The sequence below is a fragment of the Genypterus blacodes genome, unplaced genomic scaffold (assembly GCF_046128005.1).
Source record: "Genypterus blacodes isolate CSIRO-AG114 ecotype Tasmania unplaced genomic scaffold, CSIRO-AGI_Gbla_v1 ptg000058l_1, whole genome shotgun sequence".
Lineage (NCBI taxonomy): Eukaryota > Metazoa > Chordata > Actinopteri > Ophidiiformes > Ophidiidae > Genypterus > Genypterus blacodes.
The window spans coordinates 7,808,249-7,824,438 of NW_027466870.1; the positions used below are offsets into that span (position 1 = coordinate 7,808,249).

A 16,190-nucleotide genomic window follows, 5' to 3' on the forward strand; every position below is an offset into this window, starting at 1 on the left:
CTTTCTTCTGGATGTATTGATAATCGATAACACAATCAAAGCTTAACCTAGGGACATATTGACAGACAGTAAGTGTTGTTCACGTCTCTCTTTGCCTCACACACATGGATGCCAGGTCATTAAACATCCTTGTGATCACTCTCAGATGTATTCCATGCACACCTTGCATAGGCAGGCCCATACTTCTCCTACATCTTATAGCTTCTCCCATACTCTCTCAGCTTCTCTCAGCCTTGCATATCTACTAAAACAAATACAAACCTGAGAAACAAACCGCCCTTTTTGGCTGAAAGAAAAGGGAGAAAGCTCTCCTTGAGTGGTCCAGTGGATGTGGCGGCCTCTTCCCCCCTCTTGTTTGAACAAGTGTGTGCTTCTATCTAATTGTACTAACCCAGTTCCCATGTCTCTGGCTGCACCAGAAACCCAATTTTCAAGACATGCATGAGCGAGCGCATGAGTGACCCCACCCCATCCCCGACCCTCTCCAACTCTGAAATTACTGAGCTGGCTGAGTCGCAGCGGGAGGGTCGAGGGGAGGAGGAGGAGTTGGAGGAGTTGGAGGACCTGGACGATGATATATTTTTGGACGACCCGAGCTCGGAGCTCGGGGTAGAGGATGATGATGATGATGATGATGATGATGATGATGATGAGGATGAGGCAGAGCTCCTCCGTGGCTCCGGCGAAGGCCTGGATCCCTTTTACGACCGCTCACCATTATTCAGTGTAGTGGGAAGGTTGGTGAGGTTTCAGGAGCATGCTGGTGGAGGAAACTAGCTCTTTCACACTGAGACACAGGCTCTGTTTCCAGCACATATAAACCATAACATAGACACTCTACATGTAAATACAGCACACAGAGACAGGAATATAACCTCAGTGAGCTCTCGTCTACACCGAGAGAAACATGGAGCGAGCACACATGGGTGGGGATAGAACATAAAGCATGCACATACCTTTGGGTTACAGATGATCCGTTACCACGCTACTGTCCAGATGGGGCGAGTGCATTATGGCTCTTACTATCCAACATTGAATTCTTCTGTATTATTCCTTTAGACAGCCTCTGTCGTGAGATGAGAAACCATTTCCAGGAGGTGGACGGTTCATTCTGTCCATATTTGAGATACTTAGCGTTATGTTCTCCAGAATGAGCCACATCACTTCCTATTTCTCATCTCAGATGTCTCAGATTCCTGTATCTCGTTACCCACAGCAGTCCTGTCAAACCGCTGCTTTCCAGAACAAGTCTAAATATAATACATAGTGGACACTGGTAGACATTTCTGGGCTTTATGTTTTGCTTTCTGCACTCTTACCTTTAATCTCATCCAATCAGACTGGCTTGCTTTTTTGCTAACTCCTTTCTTACATTCATACTTAAACGACTATAATCCTCTCCCTCACATTACAACTGTAAAGTGTATGAAACAAGTTCTTTGACTCAGCCGGGGGGTGGGTTAGTTCAAACCACTTGCTTCAATGGAAAAGCCAAGCAATGTTGATGCTCAACGGCTGCTTGAGGTGTGTGTCTCACATTGGTGTGTCTAAACGCAGAGCCACGGCTGTAAGAAGCCATCTGCTGGCCGAAGCACTGACATGTCTCATGGAGGATACTCAAGACTAATTTGCATAACACAGAAATCCGGAGCAAAATGTTCACTGCATGCTGTGAAACATGAATAAATAAATAAGAAAGCGTAGAAATTTATTCACATGAAACAGCTAGCTGGTGTTCATGGAAGACTCAAAATCTCAAGATGAAAGAGCTGGTTTCTACCTCAGCTGTCTCTTTTAGGCATGCCAGAGCACAAGTCTTTTCATTTTGACCTTTTTTTTTGTCAATTTTGACTTAAGTACGTCTGATGAACAAGTGCCCTGTTTTGCACAAACGACCTCTTCAGCCCTGGAGGTGTGCTTTGCTTTCTGGTTGTCATTCTTTGGTTTTTGGTGTAGCACTCCACATATCAAGCTTTTGGCCGTGTTTATTCAAGCTGAGCCATCTTCCGTATGATGATTTATGTTCCATTTGCTTTGGATTCCTTTGAGTCAAGAAGTTGAAAGCCTTTTTGTTCACATTTTTGTCCTGAGCATGCCTTCTTTGCACCTCACCAATCTTGTCTAAGCCTTTCCCTTTTAACACGTGTCACCCTTAAATGTCTACCCCCCATTGGCTGACTGCAAGTTTAACAACTGTAGCTAAGCAACTTTAGTTTTGAGATACAAAGAGACTCAATTCTAATTTACTACTTCAAGCAGCTTGATAGGCCAATTGTTCATTCACATAATGCATGAGCAAGCTGTGACGTGTGCCACTATTATTCAGTTTGGCACTGTTCTCAGTATTGTAAGTACATTATAGTGTAAACAAAAACTGTAGAAAGATGTCAGTAAAGCATCAGTTGAGTTATCCCTTAGTCACTGTGGACAACTAATCAACATCGACATCTTCTACAATCCACTCTGCAGCTTAGTATTGAGCTTGTTTCCTATATCTGTGATTCTGTGAGAATTAAAAGTTAACCCTCACACATACTGTATGCTCCTTAGCCTCACCAAGCTTTCTTTGGTGAAATACAGACATGGAGGAATCCTGCATGTGACCCATAACTGTGCTGGTAACTCCAGTTATAAACGTGAGGAGAAGCCCCCTAAGAAGCGATAGTAAAGGGTAGCCATGGCCATCGCGAGAGCAGTCCCAGCTTTTGTTTGGTTGCTTTGCAGCTGTGTGTTCTGTTGTCCAGTCTAGTGATATTTGATCAAGTGTAAGCCTTCTCTGTAGGTGATGATGTTTTTAATTCTTTATTGTTCTCTCTCCCTCTCTCCTTCATCTTTGTCTCCATAAACCTTTACATCTGTCCTTGAAGGGCTTTTGTTTACCTGAGTAACCTGCTGTACCCGGTACCTCTTGTCCATCGCGTGGCCATCGTCAGTGAGAAGGGAGACGTGAAGGGTTTCCTCCGAGTGGCAGTGCAGGCGATATCAGGTAAAGCCTGAATCTTCATCAACATTGCTGATTAGAATACAAATCACAGGGGATTGCAAAGGGCAAACAATGTGTGACTTCTTGAGGGAGTAAAGTGAAGGTGCTTTGTGTTTCCCTCCAGCTGATGAGGAAGCTCCAGACTACGGCTCAGGAGTGAGGCAGTCAGGCACTGCCAAGATCTCATTTGAGGATCAGCAGTATGAAAAGGTATGGCCTAAAATCAAACAGGACTTTAACACCTGTCCATCACCTGTACTTACCAATCGGCATAAATGCAGGGAGTTGTGGCGCCCTTGTAAGTTCTTCAGCACCCCCTGCTGGAGCTGTAGCACCCCTGTAGAATAGCTATCCAAGAGTAAAACGTGTAGAACAAGTAGAACGAAGAGCAAAAGTCTAATTAACATGTCATGTAAACAGCAGCTCTTAGACAGGAGGTTGTTATTTCAGCTAATAAGGTACAATTTGGTGATTACACAGTTATTACAGTCAGGCTATTTCCAACTATGCTGCCCCCTCAGTCCACTAACCACTGTGTTTACATGTTACTGCAGTTCCAGTCCGAGTCCTGCTCTGTAGGATTGTCCCGTACGGGGGTGTCTCAGGAGGAACTCCGCATTGTGGAGGGGGAGGGGCAGAATGCAGAGATGGGCCCCTCAGCTGATGAGGTCAACAACAACACATGTACGGGTAACAGTATTCTTGAGTGAATGGGTATGTTTTCTCTCTCTCTCTCTCTATCCATCTCTCTTTCTCTATGTGTGCTTGTATGTGTGTGTATTTTCATATGGCGTGCCGGCTTTGTCTGATTTTTATTTTGCATCCCTCACAGCCGGTGCAGAGGAGCAGGAGATTCCACTGAAGGCCGGTTTAGATGGTGCACTAGATGGCGCTCTAGAGCACCTCAGGATCGGGAACGTCTTCACCTTCAGAGTGACGGTGCTGCAGGCATCCAGCATCTCTGCAGAATACGCTGACATCTTCTGCCAGTTCAAGTATTTCATCATTTTAATCTTACACCACGACTCAGATTGGTGATTATCAGCACTGATCAATCTCTTTTGTCATTGTTTCAATGCAATGTTTTGCTATTCAATGATTTCAGTTTCATCCACCGCCATGATGAGGCCTTCTCCACCGAACCCCTAAAGAACACCGGGCGCGGCCCTCCGCTTGGCTTCTACCACGTGCAGAATGTAAGAAGTTTCAGCCCAGATCCTGATTATGATTTTGTGTCCCATGTTTTAACTCACCGGGTGCTTAAATCATCAACTATTTCTTCTCTAGATCGCTGTGGAAGTTACCAAATCCTTTGTTGACTACATCAAGACTCAGCCAATTGTGTTTGAGGTGTTTGGTCACTACCAGAAGCAGCCTTTCCTTCCACTCTGTAAAGATGTCATCAGGTACTGTTGTTGTTATGAAGTATGATGATAGCCCTGATACTGAATATTAGAACAATACAGGAAGATCTTCATTCTGTATTATTATTTCCTCAACCAGTCCACTACGGCCCTGCAGAAGACAGTTCCCCCGAGTGATGCCTCTGTCCAAACCTGGTAAATAACTTCTTAATAATAATATTGTTCACTTCAAGAGTTTAAGTCACTCTTTTTTTGAGTAACCATGCTTGAATGACATCATTTTTGTTTGTGTAACATTGTTTGTGTTGAAACGTCTTTTTACTGGTCTTCCTGCAAGTCATGTCATTTGAGCTTCATGTTGTTGGGTGTGAGCAGTTGACTCTGAGACCTCACCGGAGCGGGAGAAAACCCTGGATCTGATCCGATACCTGGTCCCAGATGTGTTCAATGGAACGCTGGTGGACTCGCTGTCGGGCCACGCTCTGTCTGCTGCTGGCGTGGCTGCTAACTTCCTACTGGAAGCGAACGAGCGAGCCCAGTTGACAGCTCCACCTACATCTATCTGTTCAGTTATTAAAGCTCAGAAGCCGGGTTGGTTAATGATATAAGATCCAACAGAATCCTTCTAACGAGCAAGCCTTTTTTATATCTACCAAATAGTTGTTACCAGTATTTGTTGTGATTTGGCTCAGGGACATAATAGCCATTGATTTTGCTGAATTGGTGTTCTGTAAATGAACGATTGTTTTGTCCTTCCTGCTGATCGATCCATATGATGTCATAAAAAGCAACTTTCAGTCAAACCAAACGACAACAATAAAATGGATTGATATAAAAAGGGAGTGTTTACGTTAAAGGATTCTACATTTGGATGTGTTCTCTCATACTGTGTGTTCACTTGAGTGGTGGATTTCCCTTGCAGTTCCCCTTTGAGCTCCTCTGGATCACTTGGCTTTTCTGCTAGAGTAGTCAGAGTAATCCTCTCTGGGATTGGAATTTTATGTTCATTATAATACACTATATACTGTATGTGTAATATGATACGCTCAAATACACTATATACTGTATGGATCACATGTTATATAGTGCTGCTTGAGCCTGGGTCAGACTCCAGTTCTGCACGTCAATCTATTTCTCTCATCCTGGCATTTAACTCTTTTCAAATTCAGATTTGGGAATGCAATTAGCAATTAGTCAGTATAGTTTTCCTGTTGTATAGAGAGCAACTATAGAGAAAGTGAAGGTTTAGATCTGCAAAACTGAAACAACAAATTGTAACACATTTAGTGGTATCTCCCTGTAAAGTAGGACAACAGTCTTACTTTATACGTTACGGACGTTAAGGACTGAGTGGTCCCTCTCTCTCTCTCTCTCTCTCTCTCTCCCAGCATCACTCTGATTTCCCGATCTTCCTCCCCTTCTCTTTCCCTTCTAGGTTTAAACCTGTCCTCATCTCCATCTTCTCCATCTGCTGACTTCTAGTGTGCTCTGAATTTACGCTCAATCTCTCTCCCTTTCCACCGTTCTTTATCTTCTTTCCACCACAGTACCCGCCACCAAGCTGACAACCTTGACCCGCCCCATGGCAGGGCCCTGCCACTGCAAATATGATCTTATGGTTTTCTTCGAGATCTGTGAGCTAGAGGCCAATGGCGAGTGAGTATTTCATGTCATCCCTCTCTGTGTGAAGCGAGCTCTGCATCCAGCTCTGCAGTCCACTTTCAGTCAGCAGATGTTGCAAATCATTCAGCTGACCTTTCTGCGAAGTTACGATCCTGTGACACACAATCTCTTCATTACTGGCACATGGCCAGATCAACAAAGTGTTTATGTGCTGTGTGTTTGCTCAGCTACATCCCTGCAGTGGTGGACCACAGAGGAGGGATGCCGTGCCATGGCACATTCCTCCTGCACCAGGTATGTCAACCTCACTGTGCACAGGAGGCAATACCATGATGTCATTGTGTTTATTTCTCCTAATCTCTGTCTTTCCCCGACTCTACAGGGCCTCCAGAGAAGAGTCGCTGTAACCATTGTACATGAGACAGGAGGTGATATTGAATGGAATGAAGTCCGTGAGCTTGTTGTGGGTAAGTTTGGTTTGGGGTTGTTTGTACTCAGAAACAGATCACAGAACACCAGCAGTGGTTGTAGAGTGGATATGAGCCCCGCCCTCACTGAGATGATTGTGCTTCTCTAGGACGTCTTCGCAACACCCCTGAAGCTGATGAGACCATCATTGACCCCAACATTCTCTCTCTTAACATCTTGTCTGCTGGGTACGTCAAGCCCCTGCAGGATGACAGGTATGTTCTGATGTAAACACATCATTAGAAATTATAACCTCTGGTTCTCCATAGGATTCCTGGGAATTCAAGAATTCAAAATTAGAAATGTACAGTGGCATATATGCGTGGTTATTTAGATTAGATAGTAGATTTAGATTGTGTTCATCTTCTTAGGATCCTTGTCTCCTGCTACTAGGTGTTACCAATATCATAGCTCCTGCTATCTATCTAACGTGGCACTATTTTCCTGTCTCGTGGTCAAAAACATTCCAGAGTGACCCTGGACGTATTTGAATTAGAGATTGGTTCCTGAGTAAATTACAGCTGCAATACCAGGGGCAGATTTCACCTCCATGCTGGCTGTGCAAAACCTCCTGTTGTCAATCTTTAATGTTTGATCGTAATCATTCCATCTGCATATTGCATCACACCGTGTTCAGCGCCTCATCTCTAATCTGTTTCCATTCGTCAGCCTACTTTAGATCGACTAACCCCAATAAAAATCTTATATAGTTTATATTATCACTTCTTATCAAGCACCCTCATTTGACTCTATCTCACTAAAGTACAGTATAACTGCTCGCACATCATTATAGTTATATTATAGTTATTATAACATATATTAAACTTAATTGCATGCCTATTATTACCAATAATAAACCTAAATCTATCTTGATTTAGACTCACAGTGATCTCACATCCTTCATCCTCCCTTACTGTGTCCCTTTATAGCTTTATAGCCTCTAAACAGCTCTCTCAGCTTTTACTAACCTCACTTGCATTTCTACACACATGGTGACGGTCTCATTTACATGTGATTTCCATTTTGCTGAATCACTAACGTTTCAATTTGTTCCTCAGCCAGCCAGTAGAGGGCAAACGTTGTTGTCGGTCTCGAGCTGTGGCCACTGTGGCAGTGACTCTATCTAGTTCTTAATTTGTGATTTATCTCTGTGTGATATAACATCAACAACTAACTCACCATGAACAACACCACTAACTGATATAATTATGTCTTAAAGTACATCAGTTCATTGTATCTGTGTATAAAATAATATTGATGTAGATTTTCTGTTACTGTCAAATGCCCAAAATGAACATGTTAAATTATTGAATGGAAGATTTTGATATGGCCAACTTAATGCACAGCTGTTTTATTTTAGAATGAAGCCGTTATGATTTGTGAGGCTCTGTCTTGGCTCATTGCTCGATCACACTGCTTCTCCCTCTGCTTCCAATAAAGCCAAAGCTTCCATTCAAGGTTTGAATCTAAAGCGACCCAATGCTCCGTCCATCACTGTCCAGTGGCCCTGCTTGACCAGCCTCTGGTTGATCATGGTGCTGTGCCATGTCAGGCCGTGGTCAAGTGTGGTCTCTTGTCAGTTTAGCAGAGACTAACATCAACATATGTATGGATGCTAACATTTTTCTCCCCCCGTCCACTAACGGAATGTTGTTTTTTGTTTTTGCAGACAGTTTCTTGATTCGGACATGCCTAGGTATATTATTTTGCCTCTCTTCTAATCCTCTTAAGTTACAAACAAACATCACTTCTACTTCTTTAAACCTCCTCTGTACCCTGTCACTGTAGTATTTAGCTCCTTCTCCTCTTCTGCCATTTCTGTCTGCACTTCATCTGTGCCTCTTTGTCTCATCCCCCTCATGAGAAATGAGGGATATGATTCTGCATGTCCCCTGCTCTCTCTCTCTCTCTCTCTCTCTCTCTCTCTCTCTCTCTCTCTCTCTCTCTCTCTCTCTCTCTCTCTCTCTCTCTCTCTCTCTCGCTGTGCTGGGTATGTGTTTGACCTGTTCTCAGGCTGAGGTTTATGGTGGACAAGGTCTGCATGGCTGGCTTTGCTTCACATGGACTTGCCGTTGGCTGCGTCTCTGCCGCAGGTGTCGTGGGGGCGGTAGTACATTTACCTTTCCACTTCAGTAGTGGCTGCAGGAACTATTCACAAGAAAGCTTTAGTCAGTCTCACATGTCAATCAATATAATCTTTGGTCACTCTTGCATTCTTCTTCCCCGTTTGGCCACGAGCAGATAAACTTACTTACTTAAAATACTTTCTAAAAGTTGATAATTTACTGATTTGACATGATTATATATGAGTCAACGGTGTAAGTGAAATCTTATACTGTATTCTTACCTTATGAGGCATGAATACTTCTTACCAGTAGAGGGCAGTGGTGTTCCATCCTTATGACAGATTTAATTTGGAACAGGCACAGCAATGTTCGTTTTCTGTAGCTCTCACACTCACCACGCTCTAAAAAAAAACGTAAAACACGACACGAGTGTAAGTTCCCGTTTTTCCACCTTCCTCCCTTCACTTTGTTTATTATTTCCATGCTGTTGCTCAATATTAAGCAATACTTGCAGTTCATGGACACAATTTAGTCCCTGGCCTCTAGTCCCAAGAGTCACAGTGCATTTCCCATCACAGCTACAAAAGAAGTTCTCAGGAACAGAAACACTAGTCATTTTTCATAATTAAGTGCTGTAATATGGATAACATCATTTACAGTACCCACTTTGGCAAGATAGAACCATTAAAATGTAATCCAGTCAACATTACCTCACCAGTAGCACTTTGCCCAAATTTGCAGCAATGTTGTGAATATTTTTAAATCTTTCTTTTACCTCAGTGAAACTCTGCCAAACACCAGGAACAAATGGTTCCTCACATGTCAAGCCAACAGCATGACTTCAATCCTGGCTGCTACATTTTTAAGGGGGTTGTAAAAACCATTGAAGCACATGTACATGTTGTCCAAAGAGCAAAGCGCTTCCTCGAAGGGTGAGTGAACAGGTTTCTACACGTAGAGAAGGAGAGATCTCTGAGCTGAATCCCCTTTGCTCATCAGTTTACCAAGTAAACTGATGTTTGCCTGCTTTTGGGTGACACTTTGTTGACATTCCCACAAGGTCACATCAGTCCGAGGCCATTGGGCCCAACATCTGAACCTTACACAGAGTCCATTCTGCTGCTTTATGGCTCACAGAAAACTTAGTTTCCTTCTACGACTCTTAGGTGGATCATCTCTTTTAGATGTAAGGCTGTACTGGGCTGCAGGCCAACAGAGTAAGTGGATTCAATCTGTGATTATTACCCCCCATGGGAATCCGGGGGGAGATCTTGTGTGCATTAAAGCATTCAGTAAATCATCGAGCTGTCACAGCAAGCAGCGTTGTTTTTCCTAAGAAATGGTGCTGAGCCGCTGTTTGACCTTTTCAATGGTCAGCAGGACGGGAGATTGCATCAGGTCCGTCAGCGCCTACCGCAGGATTGTTCAACTGTGTCTTCTGGGTGAGATGTACTAACCAGGGTCGTGTTTATATACAATGTGTTTCTGCAAGATGAGTATGAAAGCAGACTGCAGACAAACAGCATCCCAGCCACACAGCTCACACCCACAACTTACTTCCTGACTCTCACTTTTTATTGTTTTGCTGATTTCTTCTTTCTCACAGCATTACCTTGGGAGTTGATCATAGGTATTTCACAGCCCTGTCGCTCATTGTGTCTCACTGTCATCCACCTTCCTTTTTTCTGTACAAATCATCTCCGCTCTTCTCGCCCTCTGTGATGTTTTGTACCAAGCAGAACATCAACACAGGCGTCCTGTTGCATGCTTATGAATTCACAAGTACCCATGTTGTCTTCACAACCTGAGGAATCCCTACCACATGGTGTTTATACTGCATATCCTGGATGATAAAACCTGTTTAGATATCATGGTATTATGTCTCTAATGTGTTTTATCAAACTTAAGTGCACATCTTTCTTTCTGTATTGTTGTCATCATTGAAGTATTGTTTGGCTCTACTCAAAAATGTGTGTAACTGCTGTGTGGTTAGGTTCAAAGGCCTAAGCATGACTTCAGCTTTTTTATTGCAAATTTGTTGTTTAGTTAGAAAGAGCAAAGCAGGACTAACATTAGATGGTAAGTTCATTTCTTGGCCTTGGCCTTTCTCTGACCACTTCAGGACCTTCTACCGCTTTGAGGCGGCTTGGGACAGCTCCATGCACAACTCCCTGCTCCTCAACCGAGTCACCCCATATGGAGAGAAGATCTACATGACCCTGTCAGCCTATCTGGAGGTACAGTGCCTTCATTCATGGGAGGCCGAGCTGAGCCCCTTAGGCCCTGAAATAGGTCTTACATTATCAGAGATGATGTGTGAAGTACTGCAGAGGGATGAGGTTGGAAATCCCTGCTCTTTTATCAATTGCAGATGGAGAACTGCACCCAGCCTGCAGTCATAACCAAAGATATCTGTATGGTATTTTACTCCCGGGACACCAAGCTCTCGGCCTCACGCTCCATCCGCAACCTTTTTGGCACTGGAAGCCTCAGAGCAGCAGATGGGTGAGTTTGAGATTCCAAACTAGGGAAACATTGTATAGTTGATGCATGATCTGTGCTTATTAAAGAGCTCTTGTTATCCTTCTAGGAACCGCATCACTGGTGTGTATGAGGTCAGCCTGTGTAACCCCGCAGACACAGGAAGCCCAGGTGAGACTCCAGAGGAATTTAACATTCTGCATGTCCCTCACTAACATTTCATAATAAGCTTAAAACTTAAACTTCACCCAGGTATGCAGAGGAGACGCAGGCGGGTGCTGGACACCTCTGTGGCCTACGTCCGCGGGGAGGAGAACCTGGCTGGGTGGAGGCCCCGCAGTGACAGCCTCATTCTAGACCACCAATGGGAGCTGGAGAAACTCAGCCTCCTTCAGGATGTGAGGGGATGACTTGCTTTTACGCTCTACACATGTTATTGCTGTATAAACTATAGGATCAGCCTGAACCTCCACATACAATCATCCACTTATGTCCTAGGCTTCCATTAAAAAAGCTCATAAATGTGCTCATATGAAAGAATAAATAGCAATAGGAGCAATGCTAACAGCAGATATACAAACACACACACACTAACTTGAGATGTTTCATTTTGTTAATGATTCTTTCAGGTGGAGAAGACCAAACATTACCTTCTGCTGAGGGAGAAACTGGAGTCCACCATGTTTATGGGCCAAGACTCCCTGCAATCCAGTCTGGCTGATGAGTTGTGTGAGTCACCTCAGCCCCCCGAGCTCGAGCAGGACCAGGATGCCCTCTCCAGCTCTGACATCACCACTGATAGACAGAGGGAGCTCGCTGCCAAGGTCAGCTACCATTACTCTGTAGATACTGGATTTCAGCTTTTATCTATCTATAGCATCTAGCAAGTGATTAGTTTGTTCTGCCCCATAATGTGAAGTAGAAGCCACATAGGTGTTACTATACAGATGATCAGTGTCCCGATCATTCTCATTGATTGTTACAGATATTAATTAAGCTCCTCGTCTGAATAAAAAGACAATTAAAGCTTTATTTTTCTGCACAGTGTTTGCGGCTGCTCACTCACTCCTTCAACAGAGAATACAGCCACGTGTGTGTCAGCGCCAGTGAAAGCAAGGTACACCTTTCATTTACATCTGCTTGTGAAAATGCAGCGTCGACTCCTGACCTGGTTGAACTTCTCCATGCAGTTGTGTTGAGTTTAGATGCATGTGTGTCTGTGTGCCGTACAGATCTCAGAGATGTCTATCACAACGTTACATGAATCTACTTCAGTGGTGGAACTGAACACAATCATCCCCTCCTCAACATGTCCTTCCCTGGTGGAGGGTTGCTATAGCACTGCTGAACTCAGGTCAGTGCTGAAATGGACCTGGGTGCTTTGTTTTATATGTTAATTCTGTTAATTTTGAAAGTTTGATAACCAAGACTGCTATGTTTGCCCTGTGAATGGCTTCTGGACTTGTTCTTTCTGTACTCCAGACCCCCTACGCCTCGCTCTCGTGCTGTCAGCCCCAATCCTGACTGCCAACAGGACGGAGAGGCCAAGCAGACCTCCAACGGAGCTCCTGAAGCCAAGCCTCGCTACCGCAAATATGTTCCTGATATCCAGGAGATCCGAGTCAGGTAGGCCGCTCCACAGATCTGCCACAGTCTGTTTGTTTTAAAGTATCACTTTCCACACGGTTGTGGTCTCACCCACCTCTACTCTGTCAGCCCCATTGTGTCAAAGAAAGGCTACTTGCATTTCTTGGAGCCGAACACCAATGGATGGGTGAAGCGCTTTGTGGTGGTGCGTCGGCCGTATGTCTACATCTACAACACAGAGAGAGACACTGTGGAGCGCGCTATCCTCAACCTCTCCTCAGCCCAAGTAGAGTACAGTGAGGACCAGCAGGCCATGCTAAAGGTTCCTTACTCATTGAACAGTTCTCTCCAAGTTTCTTTATCTTATTACTTTATCATATTTAGGCTTTTAATATCATTTTGGTTTCCTTCCCTCTACAGACTCCAAACACATTTGCCGTGTGCACAGAACATCGTGGAATACTACTTCAAGCCACTAATGACAAAGAGATGCATGACTGGCTGTACGCATTTAACCCTCTCCTTGCCGGAACTATCAGGTAAATATATGAAGGAAGCTCACGACACAGGGCGTGGACACAGAATGCTTTTTGTTGTTGTCCCTTCATTTTGTAACATAGGTGGGAGTATGTGTTGGAAATGGAGGGTTTGTCCTCATCATCAGAGCAGGGAGGAAGATGGTGAATTTTCTCTGTTGCAGATTGTAGATGTGTTGCTCCAATAGCAGTGGAAGTAGTGAGTCAACCAAAAAAGGTATGAGTAGTTAAAAACACAAGACAAACTTTGCCTTGGGAGCCGTCCACAAGAACACACTTTAATAACAAGATGAGCCGTGCAAGATCCCTGAAACTTCTATGTCATATGTAGTAGACTGAGGCCTTCAGTGTGCACGGCAGGGCTGCCATAGGGGAGAGTAGAAGTGGATCAATATGTTTATTGCTCAATAAAACATTCAAAGGTTTTAATAAATTGAAAATACGAGTGTGGGAATCTGTTTATGTTCCTTTTAAATACAATCTGATTACAGTCAAATGTCATGTACTGCATATTCATGTTCTTCCTCCTCTGCCTCTCAGATCGAAGCTGTCCAGAAGAAGAGCTGGACCAATGAGGATGTGAAACAAGACTCTGAACAAATCTGGTTGAAACAGACTGGCTGTATATAGATCCCTGTCCTTTGACCTTTCCTCTGTGCTGAGCCCCCTCCCCACCACCATAATCACCAACAGCCATCATTTCCCTCCTCATTCTCAGTTTATCATTCGTGTTCTCAGCACCCAAAGCGCCCATTTCTGTGTCAGGCCTTTGCTGTGGTGTGAGGCTTGTAGTCTGAAGAACCTCTTGGAAAAAAAGTGTCACTTTACTGTACTGGATTAACTCATAGCTGGAGAAATGAAGAAAATGGATGAAGTAGCAAAAGTTTCTTAATTTCAGATTACATGTGTATGGTAATGTACTGTAGTTGTTGTCAGTGAAACATTGAGCCTTATACATTTATTCCTTAGAATGCAGTGATATTTATCATTACCGTAAGCTGCCATGTCAGTGAGGATCACATGCTACATTTGCATCAGCTGTCAGTAAGAAGACAAACCTGCAGATTCTTCTGCTATATCTCCAATACTACATACAATGTTTCAACTGATTTGCTCTCAATTTAACTGTAGAATATTCATGCTGAAAGAAGCAAAATAAGACAGTTGAGTGTTCCTCTTCAGAGCATTCCCTTCCAACTTTCCAACTTTTCCCTCTGTTTCAGTCAACGGTATGAAAGGGGCCTTGTTGATGAGGTGATTCCTAAAATCTGATCCTGAATAGTCCGCCTGTTATCCATTCTTCTCAGAAATCTTAACACACAGCCTGGCAAGGGAATGGTGCTCATCAACAAAACACATGTTCTGGCGTTTTGGTAAATCCACGTTGGTTGAGCTCCTTGTAAATGATCTGTGGTCACACATTTAATCAAATACCATCACTTCAGTTCTCCCAAATTTAATCTCATTCTCTACCTGACTTTTATTTGTGTTAAAATGTGAGATATTTAGATATTTAACAGCTTTACTATTTATTTCTGCATGTATTTATTTATAAAGACCTTTATATTTCTAAAGTAGTAGTACAGTGCAATTTCTGCACACTGCACTTTTTAATATGAGTTCCTTAAATGTTTTGATAATATAACCTCGACCCCATGCAGCTCTTGCTATTTAAACAATTTAATAATAGTGTGATACACATTGGCCAGTTTCTTTGTGCTGAGGATTACTTGAATAATACTGTCCCATGTAGGATTAGCGTAGTCACCCCTGACCTTTGACCCAACATATGTATCTGACAAGGTAAATCAAGTTTTAGGTAGAGAATATTAAGGTGGTTTATCCATCATAAGCAGCACAAAGCTACCTTAGATGACGCCTCATAGAACTGACTAAGAAACTGGTTTTCTGAATGATATGTATATTGACTAAACGTAGTGCCTCTCTGGTCAACCATGCTGTACAGTATGTCTCTGCACCAGTTGCTTTGAAACAACATCCTTTCATGCTGCTATAACGCTGTTCTGTCTCTGCAATTCAAATCATCCACATCACTCTTCTGCTTTTCACCATCACGATCTGTTCCATATCCATACAAATATGCAAATGTTTCATTTCTGTCAATGTTATATTCCTAATGCGGCAACAAGCTGTCATATAGTATGGAATGTTCACTACGCAGAGTATGCTTCATGTGTACATGTGCAAAGTTATTATGTCAGCATCAGACCTGTATGGCTGTATTTGTGGAATGAATATGCTTTGAATGTACCAATGCAGTTGGCAATGTCAAAGTGCAAATAACAAAGATTGCGCTCCTGTCTGCTCCCTCAAAATGCTGAATATTTTCTGAGTCAAACTGTCCATTTGAATTTACAACTGAATCTGTTCAGGTTATGAGTTTGATTCCTGAGCAGGCTTGAGGTCAGCCAGCCTAGAGAGCATGCTCAGAAATATTTCTCTTACATGCTTGGACAAACTCTCAAAGCATGCATTGTTAAACTACAAAGGATTGCTTAAATTGTAGCAGCAGTTCAATCTTTACAGTATCTAACTCGACTACAGCACATGTCATTAGATAAGAAAATATTCTGTGTTTTCTGGGCATCTGATGAGGTCATCCCAGTCATTTCTGCAGTCCTCCTTGTATTGTGCATATTTCAAACACTATTCACGATACAGAATATACCATGAGTATCATGAGTACCAAGAGTAAAGATTTGTGTTCATATCTTCCTGTCATTGTGCACTAAAAAGAGGCGAGGTGTATTATTTCATGATCAAAGCCTCTGGTAGTCTTTCCTAACAGAGATCGCAGTTGTATTTTGTCCAGCTATAGCGTCATCACTCCTCTGTACTGTACACTACACACTGTGTCAGCACACGTTTCTGCCTGATCCCCTTTAAGATCTAATAGTGAATCATAAAGTAACCCCACATGTGGGCACAAGATTGTTCCAAATAAGGATTCTTTTTAATTGTGTGTGATAGTTATGTTAGGATTATTCCTCTCATTTTTATTAGACCTTTTAATGTTTTAATGTGTGTGGCACTTTTGTTGGTGCGCCATGGAAGTTTCACA

General features: G+C 43.1%; 1 protein-coding gene across 1 annotated transcript in view; it reads left to right on the forward strand.

Annotated features, from left to right (window-relative positions):
* The window catches only part of kif1aa (kinesin family member 1Aa), a 30,267-nt gene extending 16,387 nt beyond the window's left edge, over nucleotides 1-13,880 (forward strand). Inside the window, 23 exon segments of the mRNA XM_076153133.1 lie at nucleotides 420-737; nucleotides 2,868-2,986; nucleotides 3,108-3,193; nucleotides 3,544-3,667; nucleotides 3,825-3,978; nucleotides 4,089-4,179; nucleotides 4,271-4,389; nucleotides 4,487-4,542; nucleotides 5,895-6,003; nucleotides 6,198-6,264; nucleotides 6,353-6,437; nucleotides 6,548-6,653; nucleotides 10,627-10,741; nucleotides 10,876-11,009; nucleotides 11,095-11,156; nucleotides 11,238-11,383; nucleotides 11,615-11,809; nucleotides 12,031-12,102; nucleotides 12,218-12,339; nucleotides 12,468-12,611; nucleotides 12,702-12,894; nucleotides 12,993-13,111; nucleotides 13,649-13,880. Coding sequence (XP_076009248.1) covers nucleotides 420-737; nucleotides 2,868-2,986; nucleotides 3,108-3,193; nucleotides 3,544-3,667; nucleotides 3,825-3,978; nucleotides 4,089-4,179; nucleotides 4,271-4,389; nucleotides 4,487-4,542; nucleotides 5,895-6,003; nucleotides 6,198-6,264; nucleotides 6,353-6,437; nucleotides 6,548-6,653; nucleotides 10,627-10,741; nucleotides 10,876-11,009; nucleotides 11,095-11,156; nucleotides 11,238-11,383; nucleotides 11,615-11,809; nucleotides 12,031-12,102; nucleotides 12,218-12,339; nucleotides 12,468-12,611; nucleotides 12,702-12,894; nucleotides 12,993-13,111; nucleotides 13,649-13,691 — 2,779 coding nt within the window. The 3' untranslated portion in view covers nucleotides 13,692-13,880.
* The last annotated feature ends 2,310 nt before the right edge of the window (nucleotides 13,881-16,190 follow it).